Genomic DNA, 17,797 nt, shown 5'->3' on the forward strand with positions numbered 1-17,797 from the left:
TATTTAGAGAAGTCATTTAAAAAAAATAAAAATAAAAATAAAATAAAAATTTTAAGTCTTCAGCCATTAAGGGCTCTAGGAATTCACATTTTCATTTTAATTCACACAAAAGACTTCAAATGATATTTTGTTGGGGAAATGGTTTTCACCTCACAAAAATAATCAGGGCGCCTTTGTCAGGAGGAAAACACAGAACATAGGCTATGTAGAGCCTACGTCAGTTTAACGCAGAAGTATGTTTAACCTGCGGTGTTCCTCAAGGCTCCGTTCTTAGACCCTTTTTTGTTTTGGTCAATATTATATTATATTTTTCCTAAGAAATAAACCACCAACACTGTTATGCAGATGACGTAGTGATTTATATTTGAACTCAAGAAAGTCGTTTACAGGCATTAGTAATATTATTTGTTAACAATTATGTATTTTCTAAGAAATTAATTAGTTACGTTTTTTTTCCAGGTTGACAAAAGTAAATCCAAAATTATTTGTGTGTTGATGTGTTTGTTCAGATCCTAAGAAACAAAAATGTTGTAACCAAAATCAACAAAAAACATCCATAATTGTGCTCAGTCCCAGTGGTTCAGTCGGTCCACTGAAAATGAAAATCTGCAGATTTCTGTGTATCTGTGGTGTTTCAGGACGGCAGGCTGCAGGTCGGAGACCAGCTGGTGTCCATCAACAAAGAGTCGCTGATCGGAGTGACGTACGAGGAGGCCCGGAGCATCCTGACACGCACCAAACTCAGGTCCAACACACCAGGACACTTTTTCAAACGCATAAATTATTCAAGATTCAACAGCAAACAGAAGAGTTTTTCTCTAAATTAAGATCTAAGTAAATAAATATAAAAATGGGGAAAAAACATATTTATAACTACAGTAATGGTAAATAAATTCTATTACAGATTTATTTCAATATCAAAGCACTTTTTCCAAGTTCTGTTTACCTTGTTTTGTTTTTCTAACTTTTTGTCTTTGTTTTTTTCTGGTAATTTTCTTGTACTTTTAACTAATGTCTCGCTAATTGTTGGTTCATTTCTTCTATTTAAGCTCATTTCTTTCTTTTCATGTTTTGAAAGAAATCAAACCAAATCTATTTATTAAATATTTTATTTAATTTAAAGGGGTTGATGGGAAACAAAAGCTACCAATACTCTTTTTGTTGTTGGATAAAGATGTTGCTGTTAAGAAGAACATATGAATGTTGTTTTAAATTTTCTTCATTCATTTGCTGTGTTGTAGACCGGATCCCACGGTGGAAATTGCCTTCATCCGGCGGCGTTCTTCCTCCAGCTCCAGCAGCGGGCCTCACAGCCCCATCTCCCTGCAGGGGTCAGGAGGAGGAGGCGGACCCCAGACGAGGGCCCCGGGGCTGGGGCCCGGGCCTCCACAGCCTGCCGTGGTCACTAAGATCACGTCCAGCAGAAACCCGGCCTCTGAGACTCTGCCGGCCGTCAACGTCAGCCAGGTGGGAGCTCCGGTACACACCGGGATAAAAACTCTACTGGTTCTGTCTTAAATAAACTGAAACTACACTTAAATCATCAACTACGATTACATTTAAACTGAAGTGAAATCATCGTTTATGTTACAAATATATTGCACCCAAACTTTAAACCTAGATTTCAGCTAAACTCGATCAATCTGAAACCCTGTTTTTAAAAGTCTTTCCAGACACATGAGGAGTCTGCTGTTCGCCAAAATGGAAGGTTTTGGGTTTTTTTGCCATTTTTGTGTCAAAGTCTGTTCATCCGCCAATATGTTTCCCGTTAATAGACAGAGCTTGACTTTAAATGTTAATGATATATGTAATCTAGCTGCTCAGTGTACGTTTTAATCTCAGATTTTAGGTGCACAGACATCGCCCTCTTCAGTAGAAGAATGTGGAAACGCGTCTCTCGTTACAAATCAAACAGTATAACAGTAGTAAACAGTATAGTCCAGTACAGTATAAGTCCTTTTAGGACATTTTAGGGAACCAAAACAAAATTAAAAACACATTTTTTGAATTTCAGCTCTAAGTATTATCAAGTATTAGTATTATTGTATTTGTTGAATTCAGTGCAAGCATGGCTAAAATGAAGTTTCAAGATAGAACATTTAGTAAAGAATATATTTCCCAGGATTGTCTTAAAACTTCCTCTGAAAAGGATTTTGATTACTTTCATGAAAGCTGTCATCTTTATGTTACACAACCATCTTCTGTAAAATCAGCACGTCGTCACTCTCACTGAGGTCATGACACACACACATGTGAACACACTCTTATCAAACCGTTATTAATATGTTGTGTTAATATTTGCAGGTGCGAGTGTCTCCAGTCAGAACAGAGCCGACACATGTCTCCACCCCGCCTGACGGCGACAGCGTGGCCAACACAAACCCTGGTACGAATCTGTCGTTCTCTTATAAATGATAAAAATCCACATGCTGAGTTAATATTTTCACACAGCAGCTGGTGGAGCGAATTCTCCAGTCAGTGATATTAAACCACTGCAGAACAAGAAGAGGTGACAAAAGAGCGCCAGTCGAAGCTCAAACGACAAAAAACCACCTGATGCTTCATGGCAGTGATTATCAGCTTACGGCCCGCAGGCCACATCTGGCCCCCCGATATGCTGGGTGGCCCCCCAACCAGTTTCTAATTCACAGTAAGAAGAACATGATTCACACTGGGAATTGATTTTGTACTTTTAGTGTACATAAGGTGCCAGATAGAAAAATCTTAGAAACATCATAAAATCCTACAAACATCCAAAAATCTTAGAAACCTCCTAAAATCCTACAAATGTCCTAAAATGTTAGAAATGCCCTAAAATTTAAGAGAGGCCCTAAAATCCTACAAATGTCCTATAATCACAAACATGTTCCAAAATTTGAGAAATGTCCTAAAATCCTAGAAATGTTAAAATTTCCTACCAACATCTTAAAATCCTACAAATGTCATAAAATCATAGAAACATTCCTAAAACTTGATAAATGCTCTGAAAACCTAGAACCATGTTTGGGGCTGCTGTGACGGGCCCCTGGCCTCCTGTCTTTGTGGCCCCTAAACAGAGTCACACCTCAGACAGGAAACACTTTCACTCATATTTTAACCCTTTTTTGAGCGTCTGAGGTTTTTAATCTGTGAATTTAAAATAAAAACAGGTGAAAAATAAACCGTCTTAACGACAGCAGACGTCGGGGTAAACGGCGTTCACACACACACATGCCTGTGCACACATGACCTGCTGTAAACTGTGAGGCGTGAATGAAAAGCGGGCAGCAGTCCTGATGGAGACGGACGAGGGGGACAGAAGGAGGACAGATGGCGTGTGGTTGGCCGCCTGTCGGAGGAGGAAGTGAGGCGGGCGGGAGGTCTGGCCTACGATTGGCCGAGGGGGTGTGAAGCATCATCTCGTCTCTGTGTGTGAGAGGGGTCCTGAGGTCTCTCTGCGTATGTGTGTCGACGTCACACCGGTGACCACTAGACGTCCCGGGACAGACGATGAAGGACATGAGGACAGATCCATGTGTGACAGGACAAAGGGGACCTCTGACATTTGTCTCAGTTGTTCCACTAAAACATTTTATGGGAATATTTGTATAATGTTAGTCTAGATTATGAGACAGTGTAAAAGGCCCTGCAGATGTTTGGCATCCCCTTTTAGCATTTTTTCTGTCCCTTCTGGTTGTTTTGCGTCCCTTGGTCATTGTTTTGAATGTCTTTGTGGATGTTATGAATCTTTTTGTAGTTGTTTTGTATCCCTCAGTGGTTGTTTTGCATCCCTTTGTGTTTGTTTTGTGTCCATTGGTGGTTGTTTGGCATCCTGCTGTGATTGTTTTGTGTCCCTTTGTGGATGTTTTGCATCCCTTTGTGGTTGTTTTGTGTCCATTGGTGGTTGTTTGGCATCCTGCTGTGATTGTTTTGTGACCCTTTGTGGTTGTTTTGCATCCCTTTGTGATTGTTTTGTGACTCTGTGTGGTTGTTTTGTGTCCCTTTGTGGATGTTTTGCATCCCTTTGTGGTTGTTTTGTGACTATGTGGTTGTTTTTAAATCTCCTTTTGATTATTTTGAATCTCTTTGTGATTTTTTGCATCCCTTTGTGTTTTTTTATCCCTTTTTAGTTTTTTTAATCTCCTTGTAATTGTTTTGCATCCCTTTGTGGGTGTTTTAGATCTTTTTGCAGTTGTTTTGCATCCTCTTGCGGTAATTTCATGTCTTATGACATAGTTTTGTGTCTGTTTGCATCCATTTTGTGTCTTTGTGAGTTCAGTGTGATATGATAACTTCAGCTTTTTTTGTTTGAAAACCTCATCTTGCCGTCTTTGCACCATGATCATGTTTGTGCGCTTCTGAACTGACAGTGAAATTTAACTGATTTCTTCATTACCAAACATTTAACTTCAGTTTTATTCAACCATTTGTGTGAATGCATGAGACAAAGTTAAACATCTCAACCTGCAGAACTAAATATTCCTGCTCATTAATATATTATTCAGACATTTACTGTGAAAGATTGAGGCAAAACCTGCATCTTTTAAACACTATTCACCGTACACACATCTCTGTTCCATCATATCTGGCACTATTAAAGGTGATGACCTGCATTGACATTGAGCTGAAACCAAAATTAAACGATTGCAGTTTGACGAAACACAACCTGTTTACGCTCCTTCCTGCACATTTCTGCACTCGCTGTCAGTCCAACAATCTGCACGTGCAGCGAAACAGAGGAAGTGTGAAACTGTAACATCCTGCTCAGCAAGGTGATTTTCATAATCTAGAAATCTGAGATTAAGCTGAGCTGAAAGTGATAGCATCAATCAAACTGACTTTATTTATGTTTAATTTAGTTTCTGAGAAAAATCAACATCAACACTAGGGTCAGCGTCTTAAAAAATGTCACAGTAAAGCAATTATTTGCATTAGAATTGTGACAGATGACATTTTCAATCCAATCCAAATTTATTTAAAAAGCACATTTAAAAACAACAGAGCCGAAAGTGCTGTGTGTCAATAATTAGATTTAAATAATAATAAAAAACAAGAAAAAGGAAAATTAGCAGTTTGGCAAGAAATGTCCCACAAAAATGGGTTAAAAATGAATAAATAAGTAAAAAATATCACTTTTTAATTTTTTTTCATTATTTCTTTTTATTTATTTTATTTTTTACTTATCATTAATATTATTATTACTTTTTCATTTATTGATGCTGTACTTTTTCATTTAATTTTTTTTAACTTTTAGAGCTCATTGATAGCAAATATTGACTGGATAAAATGCATTTTTAGTGATGTTTTTCTCATTTATGTGGCCAAAGTTCTGTTGTGTTGATGTGGCGTTGTTGTTGTTTACTGATACTTCTGCTGTACACAGTCGAGATGTTTATGAGGTTTTCTGTGTGATTGCAGAGCCGACCAGCAGCCAGCAGCCCCCTCACAGGAAGTGTTCCCTCGGCATCAGCTGTCGCCTCAAACTGGACAGACTGGAGCAGGTGAGTATATATATTATGCTTTTATTTTGAAGGTCTGCCAGACTCTCTGATATCGCGTCTGTTTCGCTAAAGATTTCAGTCCTCAGTGTTTTTTCTTTCACCAGTATTTCTGAAAAATTATCCTGCAGAGCATATTAATGCCAATTTTGTCTTTTCACACAACAAAATGGGTCGGCATGGTTTGATTTGGCACGAGCAAAAGAAGACATGGAGAAATTATATAACTGATGGGTTGATTGACAGAAAATTAAACTCAAAGCAGTTTTTTTTATATTTTTATTCATAGAATAGTTAACTTACAAGGAAAAAACACACTCTGGTTCCAGCTTCTCAAACATAATGATTAGCCTCATTTTTATTTTTGTATTCATTTATTTATTTATCTATCTATTTATTTATTTATTTGTAAAATTATTAGACATGTATTAAAAGCATAGGAAAATTTACAGAAAATATAATTAGAAGATTTACATGTTTAAAATCACCCCACATAAATGTGAACACATTTGTATATGAGCACTTTTTAAAGTCATTCTTTTATTCTTTTAATCTTTTTGTGCTAATTTTGAGGTAATTTTCTGTCTTTCTCTCTCTTTTTTCAGTTTTTAAATTTTTCACATACTTATTTTGAGTAAGTTACTTATTGTCTTCTCCCACTGTTATTAAAAAAAAAACAGTTTGCTCGGGTTTTAAAAGGTTAACAAACTTGTATTTATGTTTGATTATAACGAGCCTTGTAGGTCAAATTTCTGCCTCGGGCCACAGCTGTGTCGTCCTCTGAAAAACATTTTATCTCCACATCTGGTTATTACGATGTTATCAGATTATTATTTATGACTTTCTGTCATTTCTCCAGCTCTGAATGACATTTCCTGATTTCCTGCACCTCAAACACGGAGATAACAAAGTTTTCATTGGATGGTGGCATCATGCATGTTCATGTTTGTTTCAGGGGCGTCACCACTGTGTGTATTGATCTCTGTGTGTGTGTGTGTGTGTGTGTGTGTGTGTGTGTGTGTGTGTGTGTGTGTGTGTGTGTGTGTGTGTGTGTGCAGGCTCTGGATCTGCTCGGTCTGAAGCCCACAGACGCTCAGTGGCAGGCGATCAGGTCCAGACTACGAGCCGATCCGGCGGGGACGGTGGCCTTCACAGGTAAGACGGATCACTGAGTCCCGAATTCACCCTGAGATAAAACCACCTACAGTCACATTGATTATTTAACCCTTTAACCCTCCTGTTTCTCCTGCTTCCACTAAGTGTCCACGTTTCTGCAGTCAGTGTTTGTGATGTTGATTTAACCCTTTGAAACCTGGACCGCTGTCACTTTTTTTGTCCTGCATTTAGAAGCTTTTCACAAATATTTAAACCTTCAAACTTTTTTTCAAAAGTAGAAAGTCTTTTTTTTTTTTTTTAATGGCTCAGAAAAAGTCAAGAGAACTGTTTTTATAATTATATATTTGAAATTGTTTAACAAAATTATTATAATTTTTAACCCTCCTGTTATGTACATCAGTAATGTTCCCAGATCTGACTGACTCAGTGCATGTTTAACCATCTGAAAGTAGTATTTATTTTCTCCATAAACATTATCCAGTTTTATTATATTTTATAATAGTTTTATGTATTATTTATTATATTTAGTGTAATCAAGTTTGTTTGTTTATTACCTCTCACATATCACTGGTTTACTGATGAGAATGCACTTGTTTTCATTAACAAATAATTTTCAAACGGGTTTTTTTTCTGTAAAATTGTAAAAAAAAAAAAAAAAAAACATTTGACAAGACATTTTACACATTTGTTTTCAACATTTTTCAAATAGTTTGTCATGTTGATTAATTCAAACAACACAGTTCTTTTTTTTCTCAAATTGACCCTTTAAATTCTATTTACATCTTAAAATTAAACTTAATTTTTGAACAATATTTACGTTTTTTTTTTCAACAGGAAACCTGAACAAGAATGAGAGAACATTGTTTATGAGCGTCTGTGTAGTTTCATGCTCCAAAAATTATTAAAAATATTTTTTCTGTATTTTTAAACTTTGAAACGGGTCAATTTGACCTGCAGGTAATTTGCTTTTTTTTGTTTGTTGTTGTTTTACTTGCCTTTTGCCTTTTTTTGAGTGCTATTTTTTTGGTAATTTTCTTGTACTTTTTGGTCATTTCTTGCTGATTTTTGGTAATTTTTTTTCTTAAATTGCTCATTGCCTTCTGTCCATGTTTTTGGAAGAAATCAAGACAATTCGCCCAAGTTTCAAAGGGTTATCTGCTGAGAATCTGATCTGAAAACAGCATCTGAACATCCTGAAGCAAATGATAAAACACATATCAGACGCACCAACTGATTTGTGAATGCGCTGAGAAAATTTTAACAGAAGCCAAATGGCACGTGCAAATAAAAACTGTGTTTGTGCGTGTGTGTGTGTGTGTGTGTGTGTGTGTGTGTGTGTGTGCGTGCGCACGCAGATTTCGAGAGCCTGATCAGGGAGCTGTTTAAGCCTCAGCTGGAGGAGTTGGCCGTCAGTCAGCCGGGGTCGAGGTTAACGTCTGAAGACCTGTTCAGTTTGCTGGAGTCGCTCACCGACCGGCGGGTAGGAGCTCACTGCTGACCTGCTGCTCGCTCAGAAACCACAGCAGAGTTCAGTCGCCTTAAAACTCAGCAGCTGGTTCTGATCTGATCAATACGGGACGATTACGTCGACCATGACGCCCGATCAGTGTTCAGTTAGTTTTGTTTTTCCAGCTTCAATAAAAAGCAGCTCACAGCCGCTTAAACTTAGCTTCATCCAGATAATCTCAAAGAAATGCACTAAAGTGCAAGTAGATTCTTTTCATGAACATTATGACTTTGTTCTCATTAAATTTCTCATTTATTTTTGTATTATTTCAACTACTTTTTGAAGTAAATAAAATGAATTGGTTCATCATAGGTGCCACATTCACATTTACAGAGGTAACTTCCCCAAACAAAACGTGTTGGCTCAGCAGGGAAATTAGAAGAAATATGGAAAGCAATAACCATAAAATTGTGTAGCATGTGACTAAAAACTGACATTGTCTTTAGATGTGAGAAGGTGTCACTTTTTAATCTGTTAAAAGTGTTCTTCAGTTTTCTAAGCACAGAAAATAACAAAAGCAAAGCAAACAGGAGAGTCACGGAGGGTTAAACAGTCGCTCTAACGAGCTCCTCTCTGCAGGAGAGCTCACGCAGGTGAAAACCATCGCAGCCCTGATGACACAGCAGAGTCATCGCGTGAACATTTAGTGCTTCTTACCCCTTAGGGCCCACTTTAATATTACACACACTCTGTGCTCTGTGCACAAAATGTGCTTTTCAGAATCAGGCTGTAAAAAATATTATACATTAATATTACTTTTCTAATTTTATTTTTTATATTTTTTAACCAACATCAGTCATAATCATACATTTCAAATATTCATAATTCATACATTTTTAGAATTTTAAACCTTTAAATGCCAAGTTTTTTTCATGATGCCACTGTGTTTTTAGATGAAAAATTATGAATTAATTTTTAATTATAATTAATAATTCAATTATTTTCAGTATATTACATCCAAAGAAGATTTTTGTCATTTTAATGACACAGTCTGGGATATTTGAGAGTGATTAGCAGCAACATTGATTGTGACAGTGCACCTGTGCTCAGATCCAAAGCATGCAAAAACAGCAAACAGGCAACTTGGAAAGAGATACTCTGCAAGTTTCAAGAACGTAGGAAAAAGGTGACAAGAAAGTTAAAAATGAAAAAAGTAGTAGTTTTTTTTTTTTAAATAAAAGTTGTAAGAAAATTATAAGAAACTTATTTTGGGAAAACATCAAGAAGGAAACTATCATTTTAAACTTACAATTTTATAATTATATGTTTAGAATTATTACTTTTTTCCCTTTTCTTACAGGTCATTTGCTTGTTTTTAGTTTGTTTTGGGTTTTTTTGATAATTTCGATTTTGATTTTTTTTCTCACTATTTTGGGGTCATTTCTTTTTAAGTTGCTCTTTGGGTAAGTTTTTGTGAAGTTAGGAAAGAAATCAAGGTTTGCTCTGGTTTCAAAGGGTTAATGTAAGAAAAACAATGAATAAATAATAACAAAGAATGATAATAAATCAGAGTGTCTACATGCAGTACGTGATAGGAAGTGACACGCTGAGCGTCATCACGTCTCTCTCATCTTCATCACGTGTGTTTTCAGCTGGTGTGATGTGCTGCTTCGCTGCTCAGAGTCACATCGATGTGTTTCGCCCGACATCGACCTGCTGACACGTGAACCGTCCAATCAGCAGGGAGTAAAGATTTGCTGCTGCGCTGAGGTCACACAGCATCGATAATAAATCACAGCCGGAGAGCAACTACTAGACATGCTTTTATTATGAAAAAATCATCACCATGAACACACACACACACACAAACACACACACTGATCTCACACACACGTGACACAAATTAACCCTTTGAAACCTGGATCAACAAACCTGGCAAGAAATTGCCTGTAAATTGGGAAAAACATGATAAAATAATAATAATAATTTAAAAAAGATCACAGGGAATTGACTTGAAGATTAGCTGCTGGGAGCAACTGGATCTTATTAAAAAGAGGGAAGAATGTCCAGAAAAGCATCATTTTATAATTATATATTTAAAACTTTGCTACACAAAAACATATTTCACTGCACTTTTGACACTTTCTTGAGGTTTTTAATTGAGATTTTCTTAATTTTATTGTTTTTTAGGTAATTTTCTTAAAATGTTTTACTAATTTCCTACAATTTTTTTGGCCATTTTTTTGTCAATATCGTCATTGCTTTTCTCCTGTATTTTTGGAAAAAAAAAACAACTCAAACTGAAAATAGTCCCACTCGAAGTCACTGTTTCCTCTTTTGTGTTTGATACAAACTACAGTGAGCAGCTGTTTGAGAAAATTACTGATGAAACCATAAATCTGTATAATCTGAGCATAAGCACCCGACTGTTTCTAAACTAAAACATGTCCAAGTTAAGACAAGTTAAGATTAAAAGATTAACTCATTATGTACAATTTAATTGCATTAACACATAACTGCAGACATCCCTGAAAATAGACACAATTAATAGAAGAAACTCTTGTGTCCTGGTGGTTTATGGCTCCACTCAGAGACTTAAACTCAACAATATTTCTTAACTTTTTTTGAATAAATGTATCCTAACGTGTTTTCCACCATCCTAAAGTCATTAGTGCACTTTTTTATTTTTATTTTTTAATGTGAGGACATTTAAGTTGCATTAAGAGTTAATTTGTTTTCTGTGAGCAGCCGTCGCTCTCAGACTCGGAGGACCTGGAGGAGATGGAGAGGCTGAGGAAGGAGCACATCGAGGCCCTGAGGGAGATCAAGAGGCTGCAGGTAAAACCACACACACACACACACACACACACACATACACACCTGTATCTCAGTTTAGACGACATATTTCCCGTTGACTCGTTTGCCTCCTGCTGATCTCCTGCTTGCTCCTCCTCCTCAGGAGCAGCTGGTGGAGTCTCAGAGAGTTCACCATCAGATGGAGGAGGAGCTCAGCAAAGTCAAACAGGTGAGTCTCACCTGCCGCAATGACACACGCTAGTTAATTATGCTGCTACTTTCATTCACTCGCTCCTTTTTATTTTAGTGCCGAGACTTTTTTGGGACGAGCTCACACTGAAACACAATCATCTCCTGCATCAACAAATGAAACACAAAAAAATCCACAGCAAAACATCCGAAACGAATTGACCACATGAGACACCAAACATTCACAGCTGATCTCGATAAAGAGCCCTCCGTCTCCTCTCCCGGGCTTTCCAGATTTTCTCCTTGTGAATCTTGCATATTTACAAATGCAATCTTTTTCTTTAGTCTTACTAAATAAAGCACTGAGCAGCACTCAGACTTTTTAATGCTTTTTTGGACGACATGCTAGACAATAAAAAACTTAATATTTAATATAACTGTTGTATTTAAGTACAAATTCAAGGACCATACATTTGAGTATTTTCATATTATTCAACTTTATACTTACAAATGTAGAGAGTCATTAAGATCAATCTCCCAAAAAAGTGTGCTGGGCTTTAAGGCCAATTTGAAGCAGTGGCCAAACTGTGTACAAAAATGTCCCACGATGCCATGGGGCACCAAAAATATTAATATTATTTATGAATTATAAGTCATGTCGATGTGTGAACGCTGCAGTGAGTTTATCGTGTTTATATAGTCAGTTTCACCTGCAGAGAGCGTGTGTGTGTGTGTGTGTGTGTGTGTGTGTGTGTGTGTGTGTGTGTGTGTGTGTGTGTGTGTGTGTGTGGGCAGAGTTAAGGCGGACTCACACAGCAGCAGGCTGACAGTGGGAGGAGTGGAAGGCCACCGTTGAATCTTTTTTGGGTTCCTCTTCGTGTGTGTGTGTGTGTGTGTGTGTGTGTGTGTGTGTGCGTGCGTGCGTGCGTGTGCGTGCGTGCGTGCGTGCGTGCGTGCGTGCGTGCGTGCGTGCGTGCGTGCGTGTGAGTGTGAGTGTGTGATGTGCTTCACAGCTGAAGGGTCTCAGCCTCTCCGGCTCCCTCCCACTCTCTGCTGCCTCTCAACTTTTATTCTGTTGCATAAAACGATCGATATCCACATTTAGACTCGGCTCACAGATGCAGCAAAGACTCGGCCGGGACGTTTCCTCTCTGACGGCAGAAACGCTTCATGTTCACACTCTTGTTTCGTACGTCGTGTTCTCAGTTTGATGCGCCTGCATGCAGCTGCAGTCTTTCATGCACCTGTTGTGTCTCCTGCTGTTCTTGTCAGAGGGTTTACTGAAATGAATTTGGTGCAGTTTTGTCCCTTAAAGCCGGAGGTTCACAGTCAGAGGTTTGGGACAAGATTTTCTCTAAAATAGAGGAAGTCACCGTGGTTACGCCCAATGATTGATGAGTGGCAGCGTTAGCTTTAAAGCCACGAAAACACACAAAAAACACATCTATCTACGGAAAACAAAGCAAAAACAAAACAAGCAAAAACAAGAAAACCAGCTCTGTTTCCTGAGATATTGAGATAAATCAGCTGTTTTCACGAGAAAACAAGATAACGACACAAATAAATCGTGATCTCGAGAAAACAAACGGAAATATGTCGTTATCACGAGAAAACTGAGAAAATGAAATGTATAGAAAGATGTCCTTTTAGGGCTTCTGTACTTTTAGAACCGTAAATTGCATCGTATTCGCTACATAATGACGTAAAAATGTTATCGTGTATCCGCTGTTTGCAGAGTTTTAGAACACCAATATTTTCCTGGCAATTGCTGCGGCTGCTGAAAGCGTGGAGATGAAATGTGTGTGTGTGTGTGTGTGTGTGTGTGTGTGTGTGTGTGTGTGTGTGTGTGTGTGTGTGTGTGTGTGTGTGTGTCCGGGCTCGTATGGTTGGGTAACTAATGGTTCCCAGCATGAGCTTCTTCACTCCAGCTGTGGCCTCGGGGGGTCTGCGGGGCCCAAGAGGCCCCCCGTCTTGAGGCCTGACCTGCAGCTCTAATGAGCGAGCGTGTCTCCGTGTCACTGCGTCTCCGCTCTGCACTAAAGACGACATAATGGTAAAAAAAAAAGCCTCTTGCAGTGCACGCGCTGCACAGAGCGGCGGCTAAAGAGCGGCGGCTGCTGGAGGTTCAGTCTGAGTGCTGACCTCACTCACAAGTGACATTTACATCTGTGGCACTTTCTGTTTTGTTTTGTGGTTATATAACACTGACGTCTCTGCCTCTGAGCCGCCGCTGTCACCAAAAACTGCCACGGAGCCGCAGAAACGCCGCCTTCAGAGGAGGGAATATTAAACGCACTCATACAGTGTGAAAGCAGACTTATGGTCTGTGCTGGAAAACTAAAGTGGACCCATATTTCCTGCACCGTGTTCGGACTGCACTCCCATTACAGGCCGACATTTTTGCGGGTCACATGATTCCCATGGGATTCCCAGAGATGGGGGTCGATTTCACTATTAATCACGTGACTGAGACTCGACAGGGAAAAAACGCTGCCAGCAGCGGGACTCGCTGCTGGCAGCGAGGACTCGATTCGTTCGTTTACATTTTTCTTTTACCATTACAGCTGCGTAGATGGATGGCGCTGATGGCGTTTTGTTTTTGCATGCTGGCGTTGATGGAGCCTGCAGTTCAGTAGGTGATGTCACTTGATGTCAAACTGAATATTAATAGATCGATGTTGCAGAGTAAACTTTAAGACTGCAAAGATCTCACAGTCTGCAGGAGGAGAGTTTTTTTTTACTTTATTATGGTGACAAAACGACCAAATGCCTTCCATTCACCGGCCCCCTGCCCAGTGTCCATTTTCACCACATTAAACCAACACCGCCCAGCCCGACTCAAACATGTCAGACATACAAATCAATATAAATTTCAGCTTTTATCTAAAACTTTAACTGTGTGCTTTCAAAAAATTGAACCTAAACACCAGGAAGAAAAAACTGCAGCTGAAACGATGGAACAATCATCATTCATCACCTCAAGACTCTGAAGTCGTGATCAGCGTTTGATCGCTGTGGACAGTCTGCTTCTGTTATCGCCCTCTATCTGTGTTTCTCAATCACACACACTCACACACACACACACACACACACACACACACACACACAATAGCTTTTTTCTTGGAACAACGATTTGGAGAATTTTGAAATTGCATGTCGTCCTGCTGAGAAAAGTGAAGCAAACAGATGGACTGTTCTCACTCTTTCTGTTTTGTGTGTGTGTGTGTGTGTGTGTGTGTGTGTGTGTGTGTGTGTTCGTGCATGTGTTTTTGTCTGTGCATCCATGCGTTCGTGTGTGTGTGTGTGTGTGTGTGTGTGTGTGTGTGTGTGTGTCATTGGTCAGAAATAAACACGTCTTGCGTGCACTTCATGTGTGTCCTTTTAGCTCTCTCTGCATATGACAGCATTGCAGGAGAGTGAAGCCGCCAACATCACTGCTTCATTGAGTGTGTGTGTGCGTGTGTGTGTGTGCATGTGCGTGCAAAGGCTGCATAAACAATAACAGAAGACACTGGTGGAGAGCTGCTTCTCTAAATGTTGTTTTAATGAGAAAATGAGTGGTAATTTGAAGGCAGGAGAGACTCAAACAAAGACTGAATCCTTTCTTTGGCAGCTAAGCAGAGAAACGTCCACACTCAGTCAGTTATACGGAAAAGTGCCATCAGTGTGCAGCCAACCAATCTCATCCCAAGTGGTCACATATCGTCGCTTCAACAGTGGACGTCTGCATCTATCAGCTCGATCTGAGCCCCAACTCGTCAAATACATCAGCTCTGACGGTGCTTTCGGTGTTTGAGCTAGTTTAGCCACAACGCGGCTGGATGGCGTCAGATGACCACGCGGGTGGCATCACTTGACGTGGCCGGTAATAACATAATAAAACGAGTGTGCTTACGGTGGGGGGGTGGGTTCTACGAACAACTGACTCGTGTGCAGCGTCTAGAGTTCGCTTTTTATGTGGATGTGTGTGTTTTTTTCTGCACTTCACCATGAGTCTCTTTTGCCTAAACCTCACCGTCTGTGACTTTGTTGCCTAATTTTAACCATCGTGGCGGTCCGTGTTGGTCTCCATGTGCTGTTGTGTAAACATAAAGACCGTGCTGCTTCATCCCATCATTTGCATTTGTTGACTTCACGGTAACGTGACCCCAGAGCGTAAACAGCTGATGCAGAAGGTCACTGACAGACAACGTGACGTGGTAACGAACGTGTACTATCACGATGGTTAGCTCTAGGCAAAATAGGCACATGGTAAGGTGTAGAAGTAAAAAACACAAATCGACATGGAGAGCGAACTCTGCACTGCCACATGAAAGTCCCCTCCTGCCCGCCCTGTACGCACACTCGTGCTCCTTTCATTACGTGGTTACCGGCAGCGTCCTTCAGTGTTTCGTGCACACGCAAAGTTCCATCTATCCGTGTTCTTAAGTGATGCCGCCCATGCATCCGTGTTGCATGTGGACATGCCTGCTGTCCCCCAGCGAGTCATAACAACGCCACCGGTTCTGACCGAGCACGTTCTCGTCGACGTACATTACAGAGCGGACGTATTTGACGAGTTCGAAGTGAGAACGGGCTGATTTCTGCAGGATGTCCCGTGTCGTGTAGTGATGATTACCGAATAAAGCACCAGGTGGTCCACAGCTCTTACAGACAGAAACCCAAACACAGGAGTGAAATGTGGCATAAAACCAGGACATGAAAGTGTACAAAAGTATGTGGCCAGCAGTCGTACTCTGAGCAAAACGTTAAATCATATAAACGTTTGTGTTTCCGTCTCTGTGTCTTCAGATTTAATGCTGAGTCATTCTCTCTCTGCTGCGTGACAAAACTCACGACTCGTTTGTAAAGCCTCGTTATCTTTTACTACCTGCGAGGATCGCTTTACAGCGTGATGCGAGCCGCGCTGCGGGAGTTCCGGTGTTTGCAGGGTTAGAGTTACTGGCTTCCAGTGTGCCTACAGTAACTGGGAGTGGTTACTTCCCAGTCAAGAGGGGTTACAGTGTCTTCGCTGCTGCTGGTGTGTGTTTCAGTTATGTAACTTCCACTGACGGCCGGTTTCCCTCCCGGCCTCAAACACTCGCTGTGAGCTGGAGCTCTGTTCCAACCACATGGAGCGAGTCACTGGTTTCACTGGTTTCACCACCTTAGACACACTTAACCACATTCATAGTGATTAAAGATAAACCAGCAGAATTAGACATTGCATTACAAAAACTATTGATGACTTTTTTAATTATGTTCAATAATTGAATGACTGGAAACAACAACAAAAAACAGTTCACATGATGGTTGTTTCGCTCTGTAGGATCGACAGGAGTTAACCGTTTAAAACTTGAGCAAACTGATTTGATTTCTTGCAAAAACACGGGGAGAAGGCAATGAGCAAATTAACAAGACACGGTCCGAAAAAATTAGCAATAAATTAGTAAAAGGTTAACAAGAAATAATTTTTTTTTTTTAAAAAAGCCAACAAGAAAAAAAGAGGCAAAAATACCCCCAAAAAATGTGCTAAAAAAAATAATAAAAATCTATGTATGTAATATATTTTTTTCTGAAAGATAATTTTAAATCATATTCATATTCATATTCTTAGGGTTAAACAGCATGTAAAAGGTGTCTGTGCGCAGCACAAGAAAACTTGTGTCGATCCAGGTCTCAAAGGGTCAGCCAGAGTTAACTGGTACACATTACATTACTGCTCCGGTGTCCTGAATGATTCCTCTAACAAATGTCGGTAACCTTATCAAAGACAGAAATATGCTGAGCGCTGACAGGCCCGCTGGGCGAAAATCTTCATCACGCTAATTCGCCCCGACACCAAGAATTCAACATCACCGCTGCAGCACCTTCAGAGACGAACGGGGGTCAAGGAGCTCTGAGACCTTGAACGCAGCGCCGATACGCTGCTGAGTAATCTGTTCACTTGTTGAGCTGTGATGATGAATCTCTCCTCTTCCTCCTCCTCCTCCTCCTTCCTCTGCAAACCTTTGTGCAGGAAGTAAAACTGGGAGCGGAGGAGAGTCGTGCTCTGAGGACTCGGATCCAGCTGGCCGAGGCGGCTCAGAAGCAGGCGAGGGGGATGGAGATGGACTACGAGGAGGTGATCCACCTGCTGGAGGCCGAGATCGCCGAGCTCAAGACTCAGAGGGTGGAGCCTCCGCCGCCGGCCAATAAGGTGACCGACGGGACTGTTTGGTCAGAGCTAAATTTGAGTTTGTCTTTAGTTTAGGTTCACCAAAACAGATTTATTTTTTTTTTATTTTTTTATTTTTTAATACATTTGTAGATTGTCTCGTAACGCCACCAGAAACCGATTATGTTCCAGACACACACACACTAAAAAAATAAAAAATAATATAAAATAAATAATAAAATTAATGATGGATTTCTACTCTAGATACACTCATAAATAAGCAAAAAAAAAAGATTGGGAGGCCTAATGTGTTTTTTTCCCTGTTCATTCCAATGGACGAAGAATTTAAATGCAGAAATCACCTAATGGTAAAAAAAAAAAGAAAAGAAAAAAAAGACAATAATTGGCCTAAATAGACCTTTTTACAACAAAAAAAAGGTGAGGTTAAGAAGTAAAACATTACTTTTTTTTAAAACCGTTTTTTTCATCGTGATTTGTGAGCGGCTTGATTTCTTTCAAAAACATGAGAAGAAGGGAGTAAATAACTTAACTAGAAATGACAAAAATTACTAAGAAATTAGTAAAAAGTTCAAGAAAATTACCACAAAAACAAAGAAGAACCAAACAAAATCTATT

At 39.6% G+C, this 17,797-nt stretch overlaps 1 protein-coding gene across 1 annotated transcript in view; it reads left to right on the plus strand.

Annotated features, from left to right (window-relative positions):
• stxbp4 (syntaxin binding protein 4) overlaps positions 1 to 17,797 on the plus strand; it is a 54,635-nt gene that overhangs the window by 21,502 nt on the left and 15,336 nt on the right. The window contains exons 9-17 of the mRNA XM_042508466.1: positions 639 to 745; positions 1,242 to 1,467; positions 2,305 to 2,386; positions 5,398 to 5,480; positions 6,536 to 6,632; positions 7,949 to 8,073; positions 10,789 to 10,878; positions 11,000 to 11,065; positions 17,024 to 17,203. Of these exons, the coding sequence (XP_042364400.1) occupies positions 639 to 745; positions 1,242 to 1,467; positions 2,305 to 2,386; positions 5,398 to 5,480; positions 6,536 to 6,632; positions 7,949 to 8,073; positions 10,789 to 10,878; positions 11,000 to 11,065; positions 17,024 to 17,203 (1,056 nt within the window). The remainder of the gene's footprint in view (positions 1 to 638; positions 746 to 1,241; positions 1,468 to 2,304; positions 2,387 to 5,397; positions 5,481 to 6,535; positions 6,633 to 7,948; positions 8,074 to 10,788; positions 10,879 to 10,999; positions 11,066 to 17,023; positions 17,204 to 17,797) is intronic.

Source organism: Plectropomus leopardus, chromosome 19 (genome assembly GCF_008729295.1).
Source record: "Plectropomus leopardus isolate mb chromosome 19, YSFRI_Pleo_2.0, whole genome shotgun sequence".
Classification (NCBI taxonomy): domain Eukaryota; kingdom Metazoa; phylum Chordata; class Actinopteri; order Perciformes; family Serranidae; genus Plectropomus; species Plectropomus leopardus.